A 24,139-nucleotide genomic window follows, 5' to 3' on the forward strand; every position below is an offset into this window, starting at 1 on the left:
AGCACTTCTTCCCTTACCTGCCTGACTCTTCCTTAATCCACCCACAACAGTGACTACCCACCATGCTGGAGGTGATCTCCATCTGACCCAGCAGGACATGCCCACCAGCTAGCAAGGGCTGAGGCATGCACCCCCTTTTTATCCTAGGGTTCCTTCCCTCTGCACCCACTGTTTTGCCTGCAATAAGACTCGAAAACCAACTCTAAAGTCTGCAAGCTTCCAGTTTCATGGTGATATTCCACACTAACACTTTGCTCAGCACCAGTCACTTGCAATCCAGAATAAGCAGGCGAGTTTTCAGTGTTTTTCCCCAGTGTACACAGTTAATGCTGATTAGTTTGATTCTTATGGTCTACACACCATTAATCAATACAAACGACAGCTTTTTAAAAATACATGGCTCATTCCAGTGGAGGCCATCCCTCTGCAGACCAACCAACCTGTGGGAATTGCAATTTTCAGCAACTCGGACGGTGGCCGTGGCTCTTGCTGGAGCATGGGAATGGCGAGTTCCTGGCACAGACCCCGCACATGTGCACGCAGGAACACAGGAAGTTCAGACAAAGCGTTTCCACAGCCAGCAAACCCGGCTGCCCCGCACCGGCCCCGGGCTGCTGCTGCCCCGCACCGGGCTCTGCGGGGAGCCGCGGGGGTGCAGAATGCAGGGATGGAGGGGGGGGGGGGGAGGGTGGGCTGCGACCCCCTGGTCTCCGCACACCTCCAGCCGGGGGGACCCTTCCCACGGCGGGGTGAAGCGGCGGCGCGGGCAGGGCGAGGCGCGCGGCCGCGCAAGGGTTAACGGCCGCGCGCTTGCCGCGCCCCCGCCCCCGCCAATCAGCGCGGCGGCGGCCGGCGGCCCCGAGCGCTGCCATGCCCATATAAGGTAAAAAGCCGCGGCCGCCGCAGTGCCGCTGCGGAGGGAGCGGGTGCGCGCGCGCGGCGCGGCGGGAAGGGGCGGCGGGAAGGGAAGGGGCGGGGCGGGGAACCCGCACACGGGTGCTCGGTGCGGGGGCTCAGGGTGCTCGTCCCGCCCCGAAATCAGCCCCCGCCATCCCCCGTGGCCGGGGAGGGAGCGGGGAGCCGCCCGCCTGGCGGCAAACAGCCACCACCACAACGGAAAAAAAAAAAAAAAAAAACAAACAAAAAACCAAAACACAGAATTGCGGAAACGTGGAAAGGAAAAAGACGTTTAAAATGAGCTAAAACTCCCTTTCTGTGATCACACGGGCCCTTTGGAGCGCCCGGCTCAGGCCGCATGAGGAGTAATTCCCAGCGACCCGCACAGCGCTGGACTCCAGCGCACACGATGCAACCAAGTTCCAGGAGGGGCGGTTTCCCTGCGGACACGCAGCCTCCGGAAGGCTCTGAAATGCAGCAAGTGTATCTTTATGGCTCAATTTTAAAACTGTACCAAACCCCTGGTTTAAAATCAACCCTCTCCCCCCCCCATATAACAGCACAGATCCTGCTGCGGGCACTCGATGAAACCTCTGCTGAACGGGCTCAAAGAGAAATGAAAATGTTCGGGTGTCGAAGGAACTGAAGGAACAATTTCATCAGCCGAGGCTATAAAAATAAATGAGGAACATAGGAACTGGTTAGAGGAAAGCCAGCAACGTGTTGCATTGCAAAAGAACGTGTCAGGCTGGGGGCGGGGGGGGGTTAGGAACAGGGTTCCTCCAGCTTTGCGTGAATCCTTCTCATATGGGAATATTAAGTAGCTGTGGAAGATGGGACAGGGACATCGTTGAGGGCACAAAGGGAATGACACACAGAGAAAGGCAGGAAGAATAACTGGATAAAGGTAAAAACCAACCAAACGTAAGACAGCACTTAAAAACGCAAAAGACTAACTCAGGATCAGCAGGAATTTCTGCCAGGGAAGAGAAAACATTGGGATGCAAGAGGAGGAAGAGGGGCGCGCATCCTCTGCCGCCGGCGTTTCTAACGGAGATCCGTGCCACTGCAGGACACGCGGCCCAAAGTTGAGCACAGACCGGAACGCTGGCAAAGAAGGGCTGTTGTGAGATGAGCAGAACTGGGAGCTGTTTGAGGAGGGCAGGGGTCTGGCTGCCTCCGCTGGGCACAACGGAAGCGTAAGCGAGGAGTCGCTGTGCCCCTGTTCCTGCAGCGCCTTCGCCATGTGGGCTGCGGCGTTCAGCTCTGGTCACTGTTTCCATATATAAACAGGGCAGATCTGCAAACGGAGCTGGGAAAAAGGACAGGGCTGATGACAGACTGAGGACATCTTAAGTGTGTAGTTAAGAGAGAAGCTTCAGGATCACAGAAAATAACTTACACAAAAAGACCTTCATCACAAGAATTTGCCGGCTGAGGATCAGAAAGGGGGATGAGCACACTGCTCTCCAACAAGGCTGGAAGAAAGATGCTCTGCAATTTTTTCCCACGCAGTATCAGGGGGGCAATAGGAATTTTTTTCAGTCTGAGACACTGCTCCTGCTCAGTTGATGTGCTTTTACACCACAGCATTGTAAAAGACTGTACTCCGGGCTTCTGTGCCCATCTTCTCCACCTCCCTCCAAACCTCTGATCCGGCAATTCTCACGTCTGATGGACAGGAACCCAACTTTTCTGTGTGTTTTGCGAAGCACACCCCTCAGGTTCTACAAATAAATTGGAAGTATAAGGGAAAGCAGTAAGACTGTACATACAGGCTCACTGAAAGATTATTTATTGGCGATTTAGCAGCATTTTGCACAGTAGAGAACATAAGGGGTGTTTCCCTGCCCAAGATCAGATGAAGCCCCTCTCCTCGGTGTGTCAGGCACTAGGGACTAACAAGATCTGGCTGAAGTATACTAAAGCTTAGACACAGCCCTGTGGTCTGGCAGCACTGCAGGACAGCTGCGATGGTACCCGGAGGAGCTGTTTTCTTACTGGGATTATTCTTAGTTTACAGCCTATAGAGAAAGAGCAACTGAAGGGGCTGGCAGCAGCCCAGACCAGCTCAGATGCCAGGGCCACGAGGCCTATGGAAACGCCCTCCTTGGAACCAGTTCGCTCCTTTGCATCCATCGGATACTGGGATGCAAGGAGTAAATTCAGGTGGGTTCCTGGATTAAGTGATACTCGCAGAGCTCAAAAAGCTGAATCCCTGACAGCGGGAAAACCTGACCACTGCTCATAAAGAAAAAGGAAAGAAAAAGAAGAAAGAAAAAGGCTTTGTTAGGAGTATGATCCTATGTACAAACTTCTGCCATGAAGAATTGGCTTGGATTAGTCAAGCAAAGAGCTTGTTTACCGTGTTTAATGTACAGGAAGCATTACACTGATTACAGAGACATCAAACGGATTCTTACATGGCTCTACTGAGCAGCATTTGTCACAACGTGGCAGAGGCTTCACAGCCTTAATGTTCTTCATCAACAAGTGCTGAAATGGCAACAAAGCCCAGCGTGTAACAGCCAGAAACTTTCAAAAGGCACCTACCTTGTGCAGAGGCAGCACCAGGAACGCCCCGCCGCCGCTAGCATCCACGATTATTGCAACGAACCGGGGGTTTACTGCACAAAAGGAGCTGTCCCACGTGACACGGGAGACGCGGATGTCGTCGTAACACTGATCGTTTTTCACCGCTTGGCCAAACACGTGCCGAAATTTGCTCTGTCGTACCACTCGCCTCATTGTGTCTGCAGGGAAGAGGAACAGCAAAAGGAGGGGATCAGTTACAGGTGCAGGGACCTCCTGCTCGCCCAGGAGACGCCTGCCAAGGGCCTCCACGGGACCCTCTCACCTGCACCATCACCCAGCTTCCAGCAACAAAAATACAGTTTCACTCACTGTTCCTGCACCTTGCTTTAGACCTGTTAAGTTCTCAGCCAGTGGTTGTTTTGGTTTTTTTTTAAAAATAAAGTTTCAAGTTGTTTTGTACCAAACACAACAGAACTGCATTTCCAAGGGCGTGTTACAGAAGGAATCTGCCGGTTAAGCATCAGTTTTCCCATTGTAAATGTATTCTCTTACTTCAGTAAAGGAAGTTCCTAATCCTAAAAGCAGTTTTTAGACAAGTCTCCACATATTTTCAGGGATAAATCTAGTCTCAGATTGAACTTGTTTACTTTCAAGTCAGACAGGGTCCAGAAGATGTAAATAAAAATGCAAGCTCTCAAAATCCGGTGTTCCTGTGAAGTGGTTCCACATGTTCGCTAGCTTCCATTTCTTTCTTCTAACTCCAAAATCTCACTAAAAAATAATAAAATTAGTTTCCTAGGCAGAAAGGAGTAATGGAAACAAGCTAATGACTCAAATTAACTTAGTGTGTCTGTAGCACTTCTGCTTCTCTTGAGAAAAATAATTTTCAAGAAGCCTTGAGTTAGAGGGAAAGGGACTGGCGTGGAAAATTCCAGCATCTGAGCCCTGGAAGTAGACACGGGCACAACACCCCATGCGAACACCAGCTCTGGAAGCCAACAACTGTCCTGCCCTCCACATATGCCACCTTACAGAGCCCTCGCATCAGGGAAGGACTTTTCCCATCGTACAAGATTTCCCTCCCTCAATCAGGGCTTGCAGGAGAACGAGGAGCCTTCATATAGCATCTTGCTTTTGCATATGAGAAAAATATTTCTGCTCTTGTCTCTAGGGAAAGCCAAAAAAAAAAAATTAAAAAAAAATTAAAAATAAGCAGAGTCCACCTCCTATCTTGCCTCCCAGTAGGTCCCCAAGCACATGCAGAGGCTGGGAAAAATTGCTCGGCTTCACAGAGCTTCTTGCTCCAGACCCACCAGCCTGATGCTCTCAAGTGAGAGACTCGGAGCCGCTCAGGCACGTCTCCCTCGGCACAGCCTGTCTGCAGCAAAAGTGATAAAAGGTTGTTGTCTGTCTCTGACTGCCAAGGCTTTGCATGAAAACGTAACGGAAAAGAGACTTCAGAACCATCGAGGTTTAAAAAACATAAATTAACAGCAACAAAAAGCTGAACAAGTAGAGGAAAGCACTCATCAGAGCTGGGGAATAAGCAGTCACCTAATATGTTTGAAGAAGAGAAAAATGTTACAATTAACATAACAGGCAGCTATCGAGTGAAATGCTCCAGTTTCCACAGAAATAAGAAAAAATAATCAGAGTGAGTGTTTTCCACCAGCTCCCCCAGAGCTCGCCCAGCTGAAGCATTTAGGAACTGGCACTGGCCATCTCCTCGGCAGCTCCATCTCCTGCCCCGGCAGCCGCTGCCGAGGTGGAAGTGCCACCGGAGTCAGCGGTGCGATGGCAAGGGCAAAGCCCAGAGCGAGGGTCACAGCCCAGGCAGCGAGTCACCCGCTCAGGGAAAAGCCTCACCAGCTTCTCTGCAGCACAGGTAGGAAATGCACCACGTACAGGGTCATTTTTGTGATGGGGACATCAGGTATGGGGTGGAGGCCACTGACCACCTTCCCACAGGCCAGGGAGCTGTCGATGGCTTTTGGCCACCGATGACCTGACCCCTACGAGCCGGTGACACAGGCATCACGGGCTCCCTATTTATTTCCAGCCACTGCGAGTAGGTGGGTTTTCCCTGCACAGTTTCTCATGGTACCATTTCTATACCGATGTCCTCCTAAATCTCCCCAAATTAACTCGGTCATTTCAAAGCTACAGAAGTGCCACAAACACCATTTTATTAAGAATTCACGCAGTTTAAGGAAAAAAAAAAAGTGTGGTTTCTAAATGCAAAATTTTGGGAATGATTGGGGTGTTTAAGATGTCCACATGAAGAGCTCTATATACGTTATTAATGATTACTGTCATATTAGAGATGAACTGAGGCTGCCTCTGTACTTAACACCAGTTAATAGAATTGCATAATAAACTGTCTGCCAACTGTTTCATTTACAGCACAAATATAAGGCCTGCCCCACGCTGGACACACCCGGTGAGACCCAAGCACAACAGGAAGTCATAAACAGGAGCTGCTTTCCGGCTCCAGGCAGCAGGTAAGGGTGCAAAACCCAGACACCCATTTCTTTTTACGCTCCTGACGCACAGCAACACCCGGGAGTTCACGTTCAGCTCCACAACCAGACGGAGCAGATGAAGCCGTAGGGCAGCCAGTACCATCCGTGCAGTGGGACTATGAAGCAGAACCATCAGAAGCAAACCATTACGCACGTGGGACAGATAATTAATCACCTGGCAGGGAAATGCACCCGTTTTTTTTTGGAGGAAAAATACAACTGCTCCGCTCGCTGCACGATGCGGGTTTGGGTTTTGTTGTCAGGCGAAGGAAGAGCTGAAGTTATCCAAAACGGACGGGAGAAACTCTGCCGAAGCAGATGGCACCTCGTGCGTGGAGGTGGAGCGCTGCCAGCGCAGGCGGCTCGGTGGGCTCCCCAGGGATGCATGCGCGGCCGTCCCCCACAGGGAGGGAGGGTGGGTGGGTGAGGCAGGGCACAGCTCCAGCCAGGGGTACCAGCCTTGTTCCCTGGGTGGATTCGGGGCATGATCCCAGCCAAGCCTCAACCCCACTGAATCACACACAAAGAAAAGGTGAATTTCAACTCGAAGATCCCCGAAAGACAAGAAACACACTGTACTATCAAACTGCCCGAGGCCCAATTAAGATACATCATAAAAAAATGCAGTTCCACACCCAGTTACTAATTTATAGCGTAGACTCAGAGACCTGTCAGACACTTTCATCCCGAGAGGGCTCCTCCCAGCCCTAAGCTGTTCGGGCTCTGCCACCCAGACGTCTGTCTGCATCCACGGCTTCGATTCCATCGAGTCCCACAGCATCCCCCTCTTTCTCCCTCCCAGCCACCTCCATCCCCTCCGCCGGCACGCAAGGTGACACCAGGCCACCCTGATGCAGGAGGGATGCTCTTGCAAAGCCCATCGTGCTTGCAAACAGCTCAGCCCTTCCCTTCCCTTCCCAAAAACACACCTTGCAGGTCTTTTTGCAGCAAACCCCTACTTGCTCATCTGCCCGGGGCGTGTTAATTCGTCTGCAAGAAGGAAAAACGTCCCCTGCTTGGCGCACAGTTGGTTTTCATGACTGTTCACCCACTGGCAACGTTCCCATCCTACTGTGCATCGAGATTAAAATCTGATGGTTTAGAAGAAGGTAAAGCGAGGGCTCAAACCTGCCTCGCTGAGTTAACACACACGAAATTGCCCGGTGTCAACATGTCATATACCCAGGGGATTTGCAATTTGTCCGCTTTAATGCTGGGGATGTGGATATGCTCGTTAAGAAGGATTATTTGTATTGTTTGGATAATTATATCTTTCCTTTGCTTGATCAATACCAGAACACCAGGGAAAAAAAAAGGCTTATCTCGCATATCAGATACTGGGAGGTCTGCCACCCCTTCTACTCTGATGGAAGAGGAACACCCTTTATCCTATGGTGAAATTCCACTGCTTTATTTCCCTCGTTCTTACCATTGGATGGAAAGGGTAATTTTTTTGTTTTCTGTAAATGACTTTTAAAAAATGCAAAGAGTCAGATGCATCCAAAAATACCCTTATTTGTTCCAAACGGATTTGTTCCAGCACACCTTCGCTGCCCTCTTCCCCACCTACGGCTCATCATGCTTAGCAGGAACTCTCTGATGAACACATGGTGAGCAGCCTCCAAGTCCTCATTTCCATAGCAAAGGGAGTGATTCTTGGCGTTGGATCACAGCCATTTTGATCTGGCTGCTCTCCAAAGAGAAGGGGGGGGGGTGTGGGTGAAAAAAAAAAAAAAAATGTGCAGGCTCTAGTTATAAAGAGCAGTGAGAGCGGATCTTTCAGCACACCACAGAAAGCGAGCAGGTGAAAAACAAACCAGGGTGAGCTTGATCCTGAGCACCAAATTAAAAAAAGTCATCTTCTCCCTACCCCAGCCTGGCGTGGAAACGTGAAGAGCATTGAGCATCCTCATTTGTGTCTCAATACTGCGGTGCAAAGCATCCCCTCCTCCACCATCTGCAAGAAAACCACAGCTGAATTCGGTTGCCACAGGTTCTCCGAGCAGGGCCATGTGCAGCCATGGGTGCAGGCAGGGTCTCCCAAGTTGGCCACTCGTAGGATTATCAGGTGAGACACCAATATCCAAGATGGTTCGCCCTAAGGAAGGAGTGATTCAGCCTCTGCCACACACGCAAAAGCGTGACCTGGGACCCTTGGGAAGCGACTCTGGAAATACCCGAGCGGGCAAGAAAGCGTGTCTGCGGTCAGCGGGGCTGTGCTCGGGATTTGCTCTTAGGAAGTGGACTTGGAGCAGGAGTTCCAGAAAAGGAAGTCTAATTAGATCATTGTCTCTGCTATTAAATCTTAGCTAAGGAGCTGGAACGAGATCCATACACTTGCTAGACAGGAAATATTTTTTTTTTTCCTGCAAAGTACAAATTTGGAGGATTTAAAACCTCACAACTGGGAGCTGAAAGGAGTTTAAATTTCGCCAGAGTTCCAGCCCTCAGCAAAATTAAACCAGAAGCATTAGACACCCTGCAAAGACCACTACAATAGAAGTGCTGACAGATCTACCATGGGGCTGATCTCCTGGATCCCGCTCCGCGACACACGGCATCTTACACGTCCTGGTGGGGACACAGGAAAGGGCCTATGAAACTCTTCTTTTCCTTCCTCAAATGTCGAGTGACTTCCAGCCGAATTTTAGCACACATTTAGCTCGTCTCCACCGCCTGCGCCCTCTGTGCCAGCCTTTAAAGGAGCTCAGAAGGGCAGGATGCCGTCAGCCGCGCTTGCACAGTGAGACTTTTCATTCCGTTTCTTTCTGATCTGCCATCATGATGTGTCACAAGAGTTACCATGAGTTTGCCCATTTTCCTGTTTATAAAGGATTTATCTGTCTCAAGGATCCAACAGATGTATTTCTGTGGCTTCGGAGGGTTTGCAGCCTGCTTATGCAAGAGGAAACGCATCCTGCTAGGGAACACTTACAGGAAAACCCCCCACTAATGGCAAAATCCTGCTCAGCCCATGTGATTGTGATCCCTTCTGGAAAGGGAGATGTTTGAAATAAAAGGCTCGTTTCAGTCACAGGCAGCCAGAGGCTACTGTTGAAGGGGGGAGAGGAGAGAAAATCCACTGGACAGGGAGAACAGCACTTATAAAAGGTTGGGACTTGGGACTGGAAAGGCTCTTCCTTGAAAATGTCAAGGTAATTGATGGTGAGCCCCCAAAATCAGAATTAGAACCTCAGTGAAGAGGTTGCACACACCTCATTGGCAGTTTTGGAATAAATGTAGTCTCAGATAACTATTAACAGATAAGAAGAGGAAAAAAAATAATCCAGATACATTACAGGCAATGCCACCAGCACCAATTACGGATGATGATTAATAGCAGGGGCCACCTGCCTCATTTGTTATGGGTTGGACAGGGAGGGGGGACAGTCCCACCAGTGCAACTGCCTGATGTGGGGAAGCCCAGAGGTTTCTCGAGTCCCACCACACTGACTATGCAGCCCAAGGTCCTTCTGAACACCCAGGCTGAGATGCTTGGGCCTCATCTGCAAAAGCGACAAGTGCTCAGAGCTGAAACCTTTTTAAAAAAAAATAAATAGAAAGTATGTTAAAATCCTAAGCTAATAATCAGGCCATGGATGTTTCAACCTGAGGCCTAAGTGCCCCCACCAGCACGGAGAAAACACCCTTCCTCATAGCAGGGCTGAGCCACATCTGCGGAGCAGTTGGCCATCCCAGAGGTAAGCACCAGAGAAAAGCCCACAAGGAACCTAGTAATTCACTCTTCAGAGCACTTTGAACATCATATGGTAGATAAGGGACAGAGCCACATATGGAACAGAGGATGGAAGCATCCAGAGGTTTGAAGGCCATAAAAAGACCACCATCTCCTCGCTCTCCTGCTCCACACAGGCAAGGAGGGCTCTGTGCCACCGCCGCAGCCATCGCCGCGTGCCCAACAGAGCAAGGGGCCGGTGGAACGGAGCGAAGAGCTGTGCCCCATGGCACATGAAAAAGGGAACAAATATGACCCAGGTTATTTCCTAATCGGCACTTCTGGCATTTCTTAACTTCAGAGCGCTTGGTTGTGCAACCTCCGCGGGTTCTCTGCAAACCACGCACATGCACGCGCGTTGCACACAAGCACACACACACGTGTTTGCCTGTGGACACACGTTGCCCCGTGCCTAGTCTAGTTGCACATGTATTCCACATAAATACTTCACAGCCTTACCCTGTTGCACAGGACAGTGTCTTACAAACACCTCAGAAGGCTCCCTCATCTAGAAGAAAAGTCTGCCAGATGATGTTAAGGACAGCATTTCTGAGCACACCTCTGGCAGAGGAAGGAAAGTAAGACACATCCGTGGGGGGAGCAAGCTGGCAAGTGTCTGCTGCCCGCTCCACCGGGTGGGCCATGCAGACAGCAAGACCAGTGAAGACCATTGATTCTTTGAAACCAAACGAGCACAGACTGAGAAGCCCCAAAGCAGCAAGCTAACCACCACGGGAGACCAGGGCAAGCACACGTCTCACAGCGAGTTCAGGGCCATGACTGGCATTAGAACACAAGAGCAGTAAATTGCCACCATTGCCATGATGGAGAACCAGTATGCCACCAGCAAGGCTGAAGGAGGGCTTCATCTCCCTCTCCAAGTATCAGGGGAATTGATGAACTCAGTCTCGTGGTATTAAGTCTTGCGATATTTGGGCAAGGGAGGAAGTGAGGAAAAAAATAAAAATCACACAGCCACAAAAATTTCAGCTCACCCTACGACTTCACATGAAACCTCTGACAGAAAAAAGGAACAGCCACGAATACCTTGATGCAGTCCTCTACTTTTAAACAGAATGCTCTTCCCTCTACGGTATGCCATTTCAAATCAATTCATATTAAGTCCATTGCTGACAGAACTTTTGTTTTCAGATGTTCAGAGTTATTTAAACCAAGGGTGATGAACACCACTACAGATGGTCGCAATTCCAAAGTACATCATATTTGTGCACAGATTATTTTCAATCTTTGGTTACTTCAGTCTAGGTTGAGCAAGACCCTGCCATCTGATTTCACTTCATTTCAAAGACAAAAAGCTGGAATATGAACTTAATACTGAAATTTCCAGCTGTTACACCACTGGTGAGAGTCTATTTTGGGATGGGAACCTAAACCACAAACTACCAGGGAATTTGATTATATCTCAACTGGGGAGCCCAGCACATTCAAAAATGTAACACAACCTGAACTTAAAATAAGCTGAAATTGCTGTTCTGGACAAAGTGCAAGGTGTTGGTTCTAACCTGTGAAATACTTGATACAATTCTGGTTTTCGGAGCTGTACCCTGAAACAATCACACTAAGACGGTTATCAGCATGAAGAACTCTAAGTCAGAAGTGCCTACAACCCTTAGATCTTCCAGGCACCATCAAGAGGCACGTGTTATCTCCGTAGTGTTGACCTTGGGCATGCTTGTCCCAAGTGCACGTCCCCTGCTGCAGCTGATGCTCCTTTCAGGTGCACACAGGGATGCAATGGATATTTTCACCTCAAGATTTCCAGGTATGCAGTTCATCTCCTTGCGGGATCTTACTACTCGCACCATTTTGTAGCTCGTGTCTTTACAGTCTAACGTTACATCATTTGCCATCATGGACACTGACACAAGGACACCGAACAGAGAGCACTCTCTGGCTTCATTTAATCTGTGTCATCCACCATAAAGCCAGAGCAATGAATACCCACAGAAATCATTGAACAAAATAATTTATCAGAAGGCTGCAATGGGATGCAGCAGTAACACAAACCCTGGATCTGAAACGGTGAGACAGCTGAGGGGCAGGAACGGGTGCCCGAGCAACAGCCTCCGAACCAACCTCCTCTTTTGGGTCTACATCTTTTATAGTATCTTCTGTCAGCTGGCACTAACGCTGCCAACCTCGCAGGCAGCGGTGGGTGATGTATTTGGGGATATTTGGATGATACCAATTTAACACACGCTGGGCAAAAAAAGGCCAGCAAAAATGAAAACAGAAGACAGAGGAGAGCAAAGTAGAGGGAAGAAAAAAAGCACTGAAATGCAGGAGAAAACCTCAGAGTCACGTAACATAGAGAATACACAGGGAAAAGCGGACCAGGGTACCTGTGGATTGCACCCCAGATGCCCCAGTGCATCTCTGCCTTTCAGCTTCCACTTCTGCTGCCACTGGAGACAGAGTTGTACCATCGGTGGGCACCAAAAAAAAAAGTCTTTACTGGGTAAGGAAAGGGAAACCTTGCACTGGAGAAGACAGAGTCCCACAGCTCCAACAGCTGACCTCAGAAGGCCATGGCCCATCATACGCTCCCCTCCAAGAGCCTTCGTTCTCCTCCACCTTCTCCACCAGAACAAACACCAGAGATGCTTCTTTGCACACTGTATCCTCACCCACTGCCAAGAGACGGAGCAGTACACTTCCAGAGCTGAACAGCCCCAACAACTTCAGCCAGAGACATTACACCAGCGGGATGGAAGATGCTACTTACGCCCCTGGGGACTGACTGCACCACCCCCACAGTAAGAGCAGCACATGCCACGGAGAGGAAAGCAACAGGGCTCCACACCACACTGTGACCCTGAGGAGAACAGGAGACGGAGACACAACCCCTGTGCAGAGCTGCGAGTCAGCAAGCCTGCAACAGCCGCCAAGCGTCAGGATTCCAGTGAAGAGAAGTATGCAGATAAAATGCTTGCTCCACAGAGCTGACCTAGTTCTCTTATCAGTGCAGCCGAGCTAACGAGGAAGTATCAATCTGTTCAGAGCTGCTACCCCAATTTGCTGAATTCTTCTGCTCTCTTGAAGGTTACAGGCAAGCTTCTTCCAGCCTGTATTCCTGAGACACATTGCAAGCTTTCTTTTTATTTTTTTAACCTGGTTTTGGGCGAAAGCTTAGTACCAGCTAAGGATGGTGGTTACAAAGGCAGAAAGAGCTCTTCCCCACCATAACTTCATTAACTGCTCACCAAACCACCACCAGGTCCCACCTTTCCCAGCTAAGGCACAACCACTTTCTCCTACCGTGACAGATGCTAACGGCAGAAGACAACTGTGTTTTCTCCTGCGAGTTGAAGCAATCAAACGTGCCCAAATGAAAGAAATGGCAAACAAGTCTTTCAATGTGTGTGACAGAGGAGCTCACCGGTAGTCACTAGACCTGAAACTCAACCCCCAGTGTAGTATGTCCTCCTCAGCGATGAGCTTAAGGTAGGAGCCAAGCAGGCAGCAGCACTCAGGTGCTGGGAGCCTAAAGCACAGAAAGAGTAACACGTGCAGGATTTCCCAGTCTGCAGAAGTCAAGAAGAGGTGCAGACATGAAGGCAATTTGATTAACACGTTATTTTCTCAGGTAAGCACATTTCCTGTTAAACTCCAGTGGCTTCGAGACATTATTGGAATCATCACACTGCTTCTCTGTGCTTACAGTTAACCGGATGATGCCTTAAAAAAAAAGACAAGAAAACTTATAAAAAGGAGAAATCTCCAAAGGACTTGATAAACTTTTTTCCATTTCTCCTTAATTACAACATGCCGTGGTATACACAGGAAGAAACTACAAACATTACAATTGTTTTAAGACGATGAATGTTCTCACAGATAAAAGGTCGCGGGTCTCAGTTCTTCAAGAGCACTGTCACACTACAGCCTGAGAGCCACCACCAGGAAACCAAGACCTGCAGAAAGCCCTCCACGATAAACAGAAAGTTAGCCGGGCCACAAATTCCTCCTGACTTAGAAATAAAGCAGAAACAACAGATCAGCACAACCGAGGCTCACAAATAGAGCAGCCAAGTGTGAGTCAGACTGACCAAGCGAGGATGCAGCATTCTCCAGATGGCCCTGCCTGACCACAAAGGCTCCGCTGGTCTGCTGGATGGAGCACAACACCCAGACCTGCCTGAGGATGTGATCGGAAGAGGAGCAGAGAAGACATTGTTGCCTTGGAGGATGCGATCAGAGAGGAACGAGATGGCCAAGCATAGTGGCAACACCTCTTGAACCAGCACTGCAGCCATACACCACTGTCGTGTTGTCCAAAGTTTGTTTCCAGCCCTGTAAGGGCAAACGTGATGGGCCAGAGACCTGGACAATGTCCTGGTGAGACTGGAATTACAGCACGGACCAATGTGGTCCAACATACTGCAATTCTGAATGGAGACACTCTACTCCAAAAGGCAATAATGGGCATGGTCAGCGTACCGTACGAAACACCTTCATCCAACCTTCACTTCTCCAGCTGCTCAGCAGCACCCATCCAACAGGCGAGGCACTCGCCTTCAACTGCTTCTGCTGGTCTCAAAGTGAAACCAACAATGGTTAATTGTCACAGACAAGACAATGTCCTCAGCATGGAGGAACGCAGAAGGTTCAGGCTGGACAACGCAAACACGTTTCAGATTTTAATGCTGTACAAATAAGCTGCAAAATGAATCTCAATTCTCACAGTTGGAACTGGCGTGAATTTCTCCAGATTTCCATTTGCTGTCCTGCCAACTCTTCTGGCCAAGCAGCCTATAATTCAAAGAGTACCATTGTCATTCTGTCCTGTTTCCGTAACATGCAATTTGAAATCAGGGCTGGGGGAGGGAGGAAGGGACTAGAGGAGGCTAAAACTCAAACCCAGATAGCTCAATCTGCTAACTTGATTTTAAATCCCTATCTCGTGGTACCGATTACAGCCCCTCAAACATCTGTTTTAGCAAAGGGTTCCAAGTTCAAACACGTTTCCTCTGTCCTACAGATGTTCTTTGTCACTGATCCGTTTCAGGCCAAGGCTGCTGTCCTGCCCTGTGGCAGAGCTCTGGCCACCGCACGTGGTAGCTGAGAGGGCAGCAACCTGGGTGAGCTGGTGTCAAGCCACAAGTGCAACACGGAGCACCTTTCTCACCTCTCTAGGCAGGCATGAAAAAAAAAATTTGACTTAGGAAAGTGTTGAGTTTAGTAAGCAGCTTTAATAAACATTCCTACTACACATGCAAGAAGGAAAAACATTTTCCTACAGCCACAGGCTGCGTGTGCCAAGGATGAGGGGTGGACCTGCTGTCCACCACGACACCCCCAGTATTTCTCTGCTACCTGACGGGGAGAATTGCGCCCTGATACACCTGGGCAAAGGTGGGGAAGGGACCTGCGGCTGGCTGCTCTCAGCTGGGGAACTTGTTTTCAGGAAGGGACATGAAGAACTACAGCTTGTGTTTGATGACCTTTAAGCTCTACCTACCTGTCGGCTTGACAGTCCTGTTACTGCACGTGCAACCCACGCTTCCAGCCCTTTGAGAGTCCCTGTGGCATTTACAGCAGTTCTGGAGGAGACCAGCCAAAACAAGAGGCAGAATTACGCTGAGATAAGCCCCAGCTGGTTTTTATGTGATCTTTCATAGTGCTTGAGAATTCCCCTAGTAGACCAGAAGATCGATGGAGCAAGCACTGCATGTAAAGAACAAAAAAGATAACCTTTACCCCCAAAGAAACATCAGGGAGCAAAGTGGAGAGTGTAGAGATAACACACGTGCATCCAAAGCATGGTGAGACAGGAGGCCAAACCAGGGGAGACCACTTTAAACCACAGCACCTTAAAACACCACGCAGAACTTTAACAAATGGCTCCAGAAAGCAGCAGTGGCCAGGAAAAAGACGCCGGAAGGCACAACGACACTCAGCTAGATGTGTTCTGTGCCTACACTTCACACCGTGCTGAAGCAGAAGTATATATTGCTGAAGTACGTCTGGCAACTCACGTTTGTCTAATCTGGCTCAGGATTTTTTCCTGCCTTGCAAACAGATCTCAGCAGATCCAAAAATGAAAATAAACCTTAAAAAAAAATTCACTGAAAACTCAAAAAAAAATTTAATCCACCTCCTGTTCTGAACAAGACAGCTTTGTGCCTGTTTACTCCAGCCTCCAACATACAATATAATTAATATAAGTACTGCAGTAAGAAATCAACAGTTGAAACGCACCCCACTACAGGGTGCAAATATACCAACCACCTGTAAAACAACAAGTACACTTAGTACTATATGTGCTAGAAGTATTCCCAGTGTAGTACCTGTAAGGCCCTAAGCAAAACACTTAACCTCACATTTCCAATTTGGAAACAAGGATATCAATCTGTTTCACATGGGCAACTGCAAGAAACAACTGTAACGCTGACTGGCCACCGTATGATAAAAAGTGCCAACCAAATGCCAAGTACGTATCTCAAGTCAGTTAGGTGTTCCAAGATTCCAGCACGAACGAACAAACCATGAGGTTTTTAAGTATTTAAAGTGGAAGGGGGGAAAAAAAGGCAATTTCAAGAGGTAACACTAGCACTGAGTGCCTCACCATCCGGCCTTTGCTGATGGCTGTCTTCCATATCAAGTGATCATCTGCCCAGCGCTGCCAGTTTGCCCAGCTCCCGAGGGACAGTGCTTACTTACGGCTTGGATTCGTTACTGCCTGCTAATCCCTGGTGGTGCTAATTATACCCATTATCGGTTGGTCTGACTGTGCCTGACGCGTGCCCAGCGCCGAGACGTGCAGTACCGCAGGATGGCATGTCCCCATCAGAGGCGCACGGGAAGGGGATGCTCCAAAGCGCCACGTTTCGATGCAGCAGGTTGATACATTTATGGGAGACAAACAATGGATTTTCAAGGACTCCAGAACACAGTCTCTATGGCAACTATATGCAGAACTAGGGGGAAGGGAGGGGAAGTTCCCCCATTTCTAAATACTCTGACTGGAGGGATTCGAAGTCCATTTTCTTGGGACTGCTTATACCAGGAATTGCGGGTGAAATGTCCTGCCTGGGTTCGTACATGGGTGCAAATATGGTTCGGTTTTAGCCACACCATCCCCATCCAGTTTTATGAAATCCTGCTCAGGCATGTTTGACAAGACTGCAGAAATGGTTGCCTTAATATTCAGCGAAGGGTAACTGTGCACAGATTACCTAGATGCTCGTGCATCCACAGGTTACATACAAAGATGCTGGCCAAGGTTTGGGGAGCCACAGGGAAACCGTGATCCTTCCTAAAGGGAACATTTAGCCTTAAGCACAGCTCAGCAACGCTCCAGATGAAAGCTGTGAGCTCATCTCAGCGCGCCTGACCACATCAGGCTGAACCTTAATCACTTTAAGTCAGATCTCACCACTGTTTCATTTCCATTGCTTTTTCAAATTAAATTATTAAAAGGGAAAACAAGAACAACCTAATTATGATGGATTGAGAGGCCCAGCTCAATGTCAAACAGAGTCACTAGGACCGATCCGACCACATCCAGCTTCTCCCACTGAGAGCCAGACCTCAAAAGAGTCATTTCATGCTCCCTGCAAAAGCATATTATATATCATTTACTGTTATCACCAACAAAACTGGGATAAGACAGAGCAAATAACACTGAAGAAATGCTACCATCCTTTCTCCAATGCAGGTGATTCTACCTTGGTATCCAACTCCTTTATGAAAAAGAAAAGCAAAGAGGAAAAATGGTCAGAGTCCATGTTTTACTTTGCCATCTCTAAACCAAGGAGACCTCTTCCACCAGTGGGCACCATGAGAGCGTCAGCAGGCTGGCAGCCTTCGAAAGAACAGCCAGGTCATTCTCTCCTTAGGAGACAAGTAGCAGATCCCATTTTCATTATTTCTTTGGCAAGTTCCTGACCTACAAAGCAGGACTTTAAAAGATTTTATGGTATTCCATCACAAAAGCCTCTTCCATTTCAGGAGCACTTTGTGATTGCCACGAAGATGCTGCTGTAAAGAGATTACCTCTGACTTACTGGCATGAAGAACCGCATGGGCAAAGTGTAAAGTAAAATTATCTATTTGAGGAAGTGTGCACCAGTGCCCAAACCGTCACCTTCGGCTTTATGCTACATCATCACCTCCACTCACATCCAGCCATTAATTCTGATCAGATTTGCATTCCCTACACAAACCCACATAGGCACACACACAACTAATGGCTGGTAGTACAATTAATGGCTGGTATATTCCATGAGGAATCTCTGCAGACAGTTTGCTCCTCTGAGGACCATCAGTGCGAGACTTGGCATCAGAGAGTCCTCCAGGGCAAAGCCAGACTGCCGGTGGGACCTCTCAGGGTGGGACCTCTCAGGCTCGTCACCGCTACACTGAGAAGCCGCGTGATTCTAGTGTCACACCTGGCATTTTCCGTGCCTCATGCTATTGTCTAAAACCACAAATAAAACCACGTACTGAACAATTATAACCTCAAAAAGAAACTAATAATCCATTTTTAGTATAATTACTCACATGAGGAGGAACAGAACAAAGCAATCCTATCAGCAAATAGAGAGAAAGGGACCAGTAACTGGTTCCCAACTATACTGTACTGAACACATCCGGAATAATCAACTTTCACTGCTAGCTTTCCAGAGGCACTCCAGCCAACCTAAACCTTTCTGCCTTAGTTCTGATGTGGCATTCACCCCAGCAACACTGCCACCACCACCTGTGTTTGTGCACAGCGTGACAAGAAACCATCAGTTCACACATCCCGTCAGCCTAAAGCCACCGACAACCTGGCTTTTCACACGTGCCAACACAACCAGTGTGACTGTAAACTAAAGCTGTAAGCAGTCCATCAGACTAATTTCAGAGTTAACAACCACAATACAAGCAGACCAACAATATTAGGTGTGGGAGACTACAGGGATAGAACTTGAAGAGAACAGAGACATTTAATTCTTGCTCATATGCCCTGTAAATGCTTAAACTGGGGCACTTCAGATCCTCAGCGAGTTTCTGTTCCAACACATCCTCAGAGGAGGACTGAGATTATCACAAAAGCCTCAGTAAAACAAAAACAAACACAAACAAACCCATACTTTAAAAGCCAAGGGAAAATGTGCCTGTGAGTGTGCCTAAAAGGACATTCCTAGCCCTGGGAGTGGTGCGCCGATGACCTCACCAAGCTGCAGACTCAGGCCAGTGAGTGTTTTGCTCATGTCTTCAAAAATAAGAAGCTGGCATCCAAGTCATACTCCTCGGAATCGATCACCAAATTAAAACCAATAACATAAATTCTCTTACGCTCAAAAGGCAATGCTGTGCTTTAACGAGGCATTCGACGAAGCTATCACTGAAGTCTAGTATTAATCTTGAACGTGATGCATGGAGCAGTTACTGAGGGCAGATCTCTCAGCGTCCCTTGCTGCATCACTCAGGAAAGCTGATATTTTACCCTTCTGTGCATTCCTTCTCATTGCCATTAGACTGAATCTCTGCCTTTTGCTTGGAGCGAATCCCAGAAGTGACAGATGCAATAAGCATGAAGATTTAACTTGAAAAAATCCAATGATGTTTGAAAAGGCAGCTCACTAGAAGACAGAGTAATGCCAACACAGAACAGAGACACACAAATGCTGATCAAAGCAATCTGCATAAAAGGCCACAAGTGACCATTGAATAATTACTATTCTGAAGTGCTATATTAAAACAAACACAAAGCAAATGACCCCTGACATGTGTCTGAGGTGCACCCCATGCACCTGAGCGTGTCAAGTCTTACTATGGCTACTGAAAAATACAAAAAAATCCCCAAAACATATACACACAAAATAAACATGCATTGACTTTATCACAACAGTATTTGATCTTCTACCTTTGTGCACACAGTTTTTAGTAAACACCAATACTACCCGCCATAAAACCTCTCGGTGAGTGCACAGCCATCTGTTTTTCCCCTTGAGCAGAAAAGATGATTCAATGCTTGTTATTCAAGTGAAAATCGAGTAAGTCCTCTCCTGCCTGGCGCACAAGATACCCACTGCCTTCTCTACCCATCGCACATTTCAACACGCTTCTTACAGGACCAGTGCCACTTCACACCATTTCCCCACGCTTCCAGCAGGCACAGAGCTTCCCTCCTGCATGTGCTTACAGAGGCACACGATGAGGGAGGACGGCGTCCGGTAATTTGGGTACAGCCTGGCCTAAAATTAAACCAGAATTGGTATCGGCAAACTGACAGGCCAGGCGCGGCCTGGTGCATTCAAAACGTCACCCTTTCATTTTGCAAACATCCTTGGTCTTGCTCACGCTAATCCCCACGCACATCTGCGTGAACAGGCTGAATAGATGTGCTCAAACGCACTGAAACTACAGCTATTAAAACCCACAACACTAATGCATATCTCTTTAACAATAAAACTGCATCAATCAGTTGTACTTTTGTTTCCAGTCCCTTTTTTTTTTTTTTTCCCCTCCTTTCCAAACCTGTCTCCTATGTACTCGCAGCATCACATTGTCTACACCGGGGTACTACAGCTGAACGCTCTGCGTGCTCGCACGTCCGATGCCTTTCTGTGTATGGTGAGCAGAGAAACACCTCATTTCACACAGCACGGATAAGTAGAAACCTTTAAATTCTGGCCTTTGACATCACGCTATGAAAACAATGTGGTTTTCTGTAGAGAAAAACAAAGCCCAGGAACGTGTCATACAACCCAGGACTTCGCACATCACCCGAAAAGGCTCAGAAGAGCCATTAATAACGGCGTGACACGTCCCCGGTCAACACGGGTGTACAGAAAAAAAAAAAAAACAACCACAAAACTAAACCCTCCGGTCATCTTTTGTCCTCCGCAACGGTACAGGGTGGCAGCGGGGACGCGGCGCTCCGGGGGCGACACTCCCGCCGGTGCCAGCGAGCTGCGGCTGCATCGCCACGCAACAGGGAGGGGGGAAAAGAGGAACGCATCCTGCCCAACGGAAGGGAAGCCCCGTTCCCTCCGCGCGGGAGGCGGCCGGCGCCGGCAGCCGGCATCAGGTGCGCGGCGCGCAGCGGCTGCCCGAGCCGCGGCGGCAGAGCCCGGCCCCGGCGCCGGGGCCGCCCCGCCCCGAGCACGCCCCGCCGGCAACCTGCGAGCCCCGGCCGGATGCCGGAACCCGCGGCGACCCCGAGCCGCTCCGCTGCCTAATAAGGAGGGGAGCGGGGGAGAAGCCCCGGGCCGAGCGCGGCGCGGGGAGGACGCTTCCCGCCGCAGGCCCGGGCGCTGACAGCGGCCGCCGCCGCCTCAGGAAAAGGCTCGGCGGCGACGGCCGGCCCCGCGCAGGAAGAGCCCGCCCTGCCCTGCCCTGCCCTGCCCGGCGCCCGCCGCCGCCCCACCGCGGGCACCGCCGCCTCCCCGCGGCGGGCCGCCCGCCGCCCCTCCCGCCCCACCAGCTACCTGAGCTGCCACCCCCACCCACCGCCCCGCCGCCGCCCCGCTGCCCGGTTCCCCCGCTGCCCGGTTCCCCCGCCGCGCACCGCGATCCCGAGCCGCCTCCCCGCGTCCGCTCCTCAGCCCGGCGGAGCCGCCTCCGCCGCCTGCCGCCGCCGCCGCCTGACTGACCGGCGCGGGGCGGGGACGGGCAGCGCCGGGGCGAGGCCCCGCCTCGGTCTGACCCCGCCTCCTGGCGCAGGGTCACGCCCCTTCGCCAACGAGGCGGAGCGGGCCGAGTGAGTGGCGGCTCGTCTAGCCAATAGCGGCGCGGCGCTCGCTGTCACGCGTGGTCGCGCGCGCTCTCTCTTCCCCCTCCCCTCCCCGCCGCTGTCAGCCGCCCCTCAGCGGCGGCGGGGACGAGCCCTGTCCCGTGGGGCCGCGGCCGCGCTCCAGCCCCCGCCCGTCCCCTCTCCCCTTCACGGTTCCGGCGGGGCCGCGGCAGCCCGGTTCCCCTCAGGCGCTTAACCCCGCGCCGGGGCGGCGCCCCGCTGCTCCCCTCACAGGCGGCTCCCTGCCGGCATGGCGCTGCTGTCCCCTGCTTGAGAGAACGAGGGCGCGAGCAAAGATGGGGCCGTACCGGCGAAAGGACGGGGTGGGTCGGGGCACTCCGGCAGCAGAGCTGCAAATCGCGAGCGCTGGTGCCGTGAGGGAGGGAACCCCCCCGAGGGTGCGGCCCCCCGCGGGGAGCCCCGGGCCGAGCGGGGCGCAGCCGGAGCTGGAAGCAGCGCTGAGGAGAACCGACGGTTCCGCCAGAAAAACCACCGCGTCGCCTCGCTTGGTCGTGCGGGCTGGCTGGGGCCTGGAGCTGCCGTGGAAAACGGCGCTGCCGGCAGGACGGTGACAGCAGGAGAGCTTAATTCCCTGCTGGAAAACATGCTTTAATGGGAAGGGGAGAGGGTAGCTTGAGACCAAAGGTTCTGAGACCCAAGATCCTGAAACCAAAGGTTCTGAGACCAAAGATCCCAAAACCAAAGGTTCTGAGACCAAAGATCCTGAAACCAAAGGTTCTGAGACCAAAGATCCTCCCCGTTGCGCTGAAAGCAGAGCCGCTCTTGGGGCTGGTGGCCCATGCGGTGGCACAGATGTGTTTGTGTCTCGGCTGTTGGATGGAAGAGGCGAACGGTGAGCAAGCGGATGGCGAGAGGGCGAGCGCCCGCGCAGCGAGCGCCTGGAGGCACGCGGGGCACGGCCGCCCGCGGAGGCTGCGTGTTTCCGTTCCTCCGGGGAGCTCGAGGAGCGGATGAACGCTGCTAGAGCAGTGCCCACGTTTCGCAGTGTTTACCATACATGGCCAAAACCAAACGCCGGTCTAACTTCCGTATATGTTTTGGCTGATGTTTGCATGTGGTTAGGTGCTTGAGGGGTCTGATTCTCCAGGGGAGCGACACAGCCGTGTCTCCCCTTTCAGTCCTTCAGAGTTTGGAGAAATGTATGTGTTGTGATGAGCTGAGAACCTCCTCTTTCCCCCATGAAACTGCCGCAGGATGTGAACTACCTCCTGCTAAGTGATAGCTGGGTGTTAAAACATGCAGAAAGCCTCTTGGGTAGATTTGTCATGGTCCTGATGCTCTGACTGGTTACAGCTGAGGGGAAACATCAGATGCCACAGTAGCTACAAATTAAACAAACAAACGTTATCCAACATTTGTTAAACTTTGACACTCCTTTAACTGCTGATTCAAGAAGCAGGAAAGTCTCTCTTACGTACTGAGCAACACCTTGATAAAAAATGATACACCCAACGATTAGCGTTGTGAGCCTGCATCCCTGCCACGCACTGCCCGCGGCACCAATTACCGCGAAATTAATACCTTCCGTCTGAAAGCCAGCCCAGCACACTCGCTCTCCACCCTTCTCCCTCAAACAACCTCTTTAAAGCCAAAAGAGAAGAAAACAAAAGCAGTTTGGCAGCTTGGGAGCAGGCCTGCAGGTAATCCGTAGTTTGGTGGGTTTAGATTGTGATTCATGTTTTCCACGTAGGTACGTGCCTTGCTGAAGGTCACACAATGAGTCAGTGACAGAGCTGAGTGTCTCCACTGCCAGTCCCATTAATTTATTAGCAGTCTGGAACCTGTGTGTGTGATTAAAACTTTATAAAAACCTATTAACACAAGCATATAAGATGGTACTTAAAAATATAGTTTGTATAGCTCCTTCTAGCTCGACACAGCGGGCGAGCTCAAAATGATGTTTTAATCACGTACCGGGCGATGCTTTGCCCTGGACTGAAAGACAACAGCGAAGGCAGCAGTGCCCAGTGCTACCCAGCAGCCTGGACAAGCAACCAAGGAAGATTTTTTTTGGCATCCATCTAAGAAGAGAGCGGTGCACAGAGGACACGAAGTGGAATTTGTCCTGGGAAAAATGATTGAAACCTGATCCTCGCAGTAACCAGGCTGGTTCCTGGCTGACGTCGTTGCTGCAGGGATGGATGCTCCTGCAGCGCGACGTGCTCAGCACGCCGTCGGAAGAGTCACTAAGGATGGACTCGGGAGGAAACGATCCCTGTTGGGTTTTCACTGGTGCTTATAAAGGTTGGGATGGAAATGCTCCAAAGATCGCTCAGATCCTGACCTGGATGAAGGAACCATCTAGGTCGCAACAGCTCGCCGCACAAGGTGATGGAGCAATGACATGAATTTCAGGCTGAAGTCTCAGACCACAGAAGGGATGGCCGAGGTTTTACACATGCCCTTTGGTTCCACTGTAACAGCAATCTTTGTCGCTTCAGCTGAATAAAATCATTCTAACAAACAGCGCTTAAATTGTAGCCAGAGTGATGTGAGCCTAACAACTTGTCAAAATATGTCACAAACCCTAATTTTTGTAAAGGAAAATACCCTATTACCAGATTCTTGCAGCTACAAGGAACCACACAACAAAATGTGTCCTGTTTTATCACTACCAACACGCCCAATTATTACATTTTTGCAGAAAGCATTCAGAATTTATTCAAAAATACATTTCTCTAG

The 24,139-nt window shown here is 50.2% G+C and overlaps 1 protein-coding gene across 3 annotated transcripts in view; it reads right to left on the reverse strand.

Annotated features, from left to right (window-relative positions):
- Positions 1 to 24,139, reverse strand: part of CORO1C (coronin 1C) — a 54,168-nt gene that overhangs the window by 24,519 nt on the left and 5,510 nt on the right. The window contains exons 1-2 of one of the 3 annotated variants that reach the window (XM_086623341.1): positions 21,212 to 21,262; positions 3,451 to 3,650 (exon numbers count right to left, since the gene is read on the reverse strand). In XM_086623341.1, the coding sequence (XP_086479467.1) occupies positions 3,451 to 3,645 (195 nt within the window). In that variant the 5' untranslated portion in view covers positions 3,646 to 3,650; positions 21,212 to 21,262. Of the gene's footprint in view, positions 1 to 3,450; positions 3,651 to 6,129; positions 6,151 to 21,211; positions 21,263 to 24,139 lie in introns of those variants that run through there. The other 2 variants (XM_086623342.1, XM_086623340.1) reach the window with 2 other exon arrangements.

The sequence above is a fragment of the Tauraco erythrolophus genome, chromosome 19 (genome assembly GCF_009769465.1).
Source record: "Tauraco erythrolophus isolate bTauEry1 chromosome 19, bTauEry1.pri, whole genome shotgun sequence".
In the NCBI taxonomy this organism is placed as follows: domain Eukaryota; kingdom Metazoa; phylum Chordata; class Aves; order Musophagiformes; family Musophagidae; genus Tauraco; species Tauraco erythrolophus.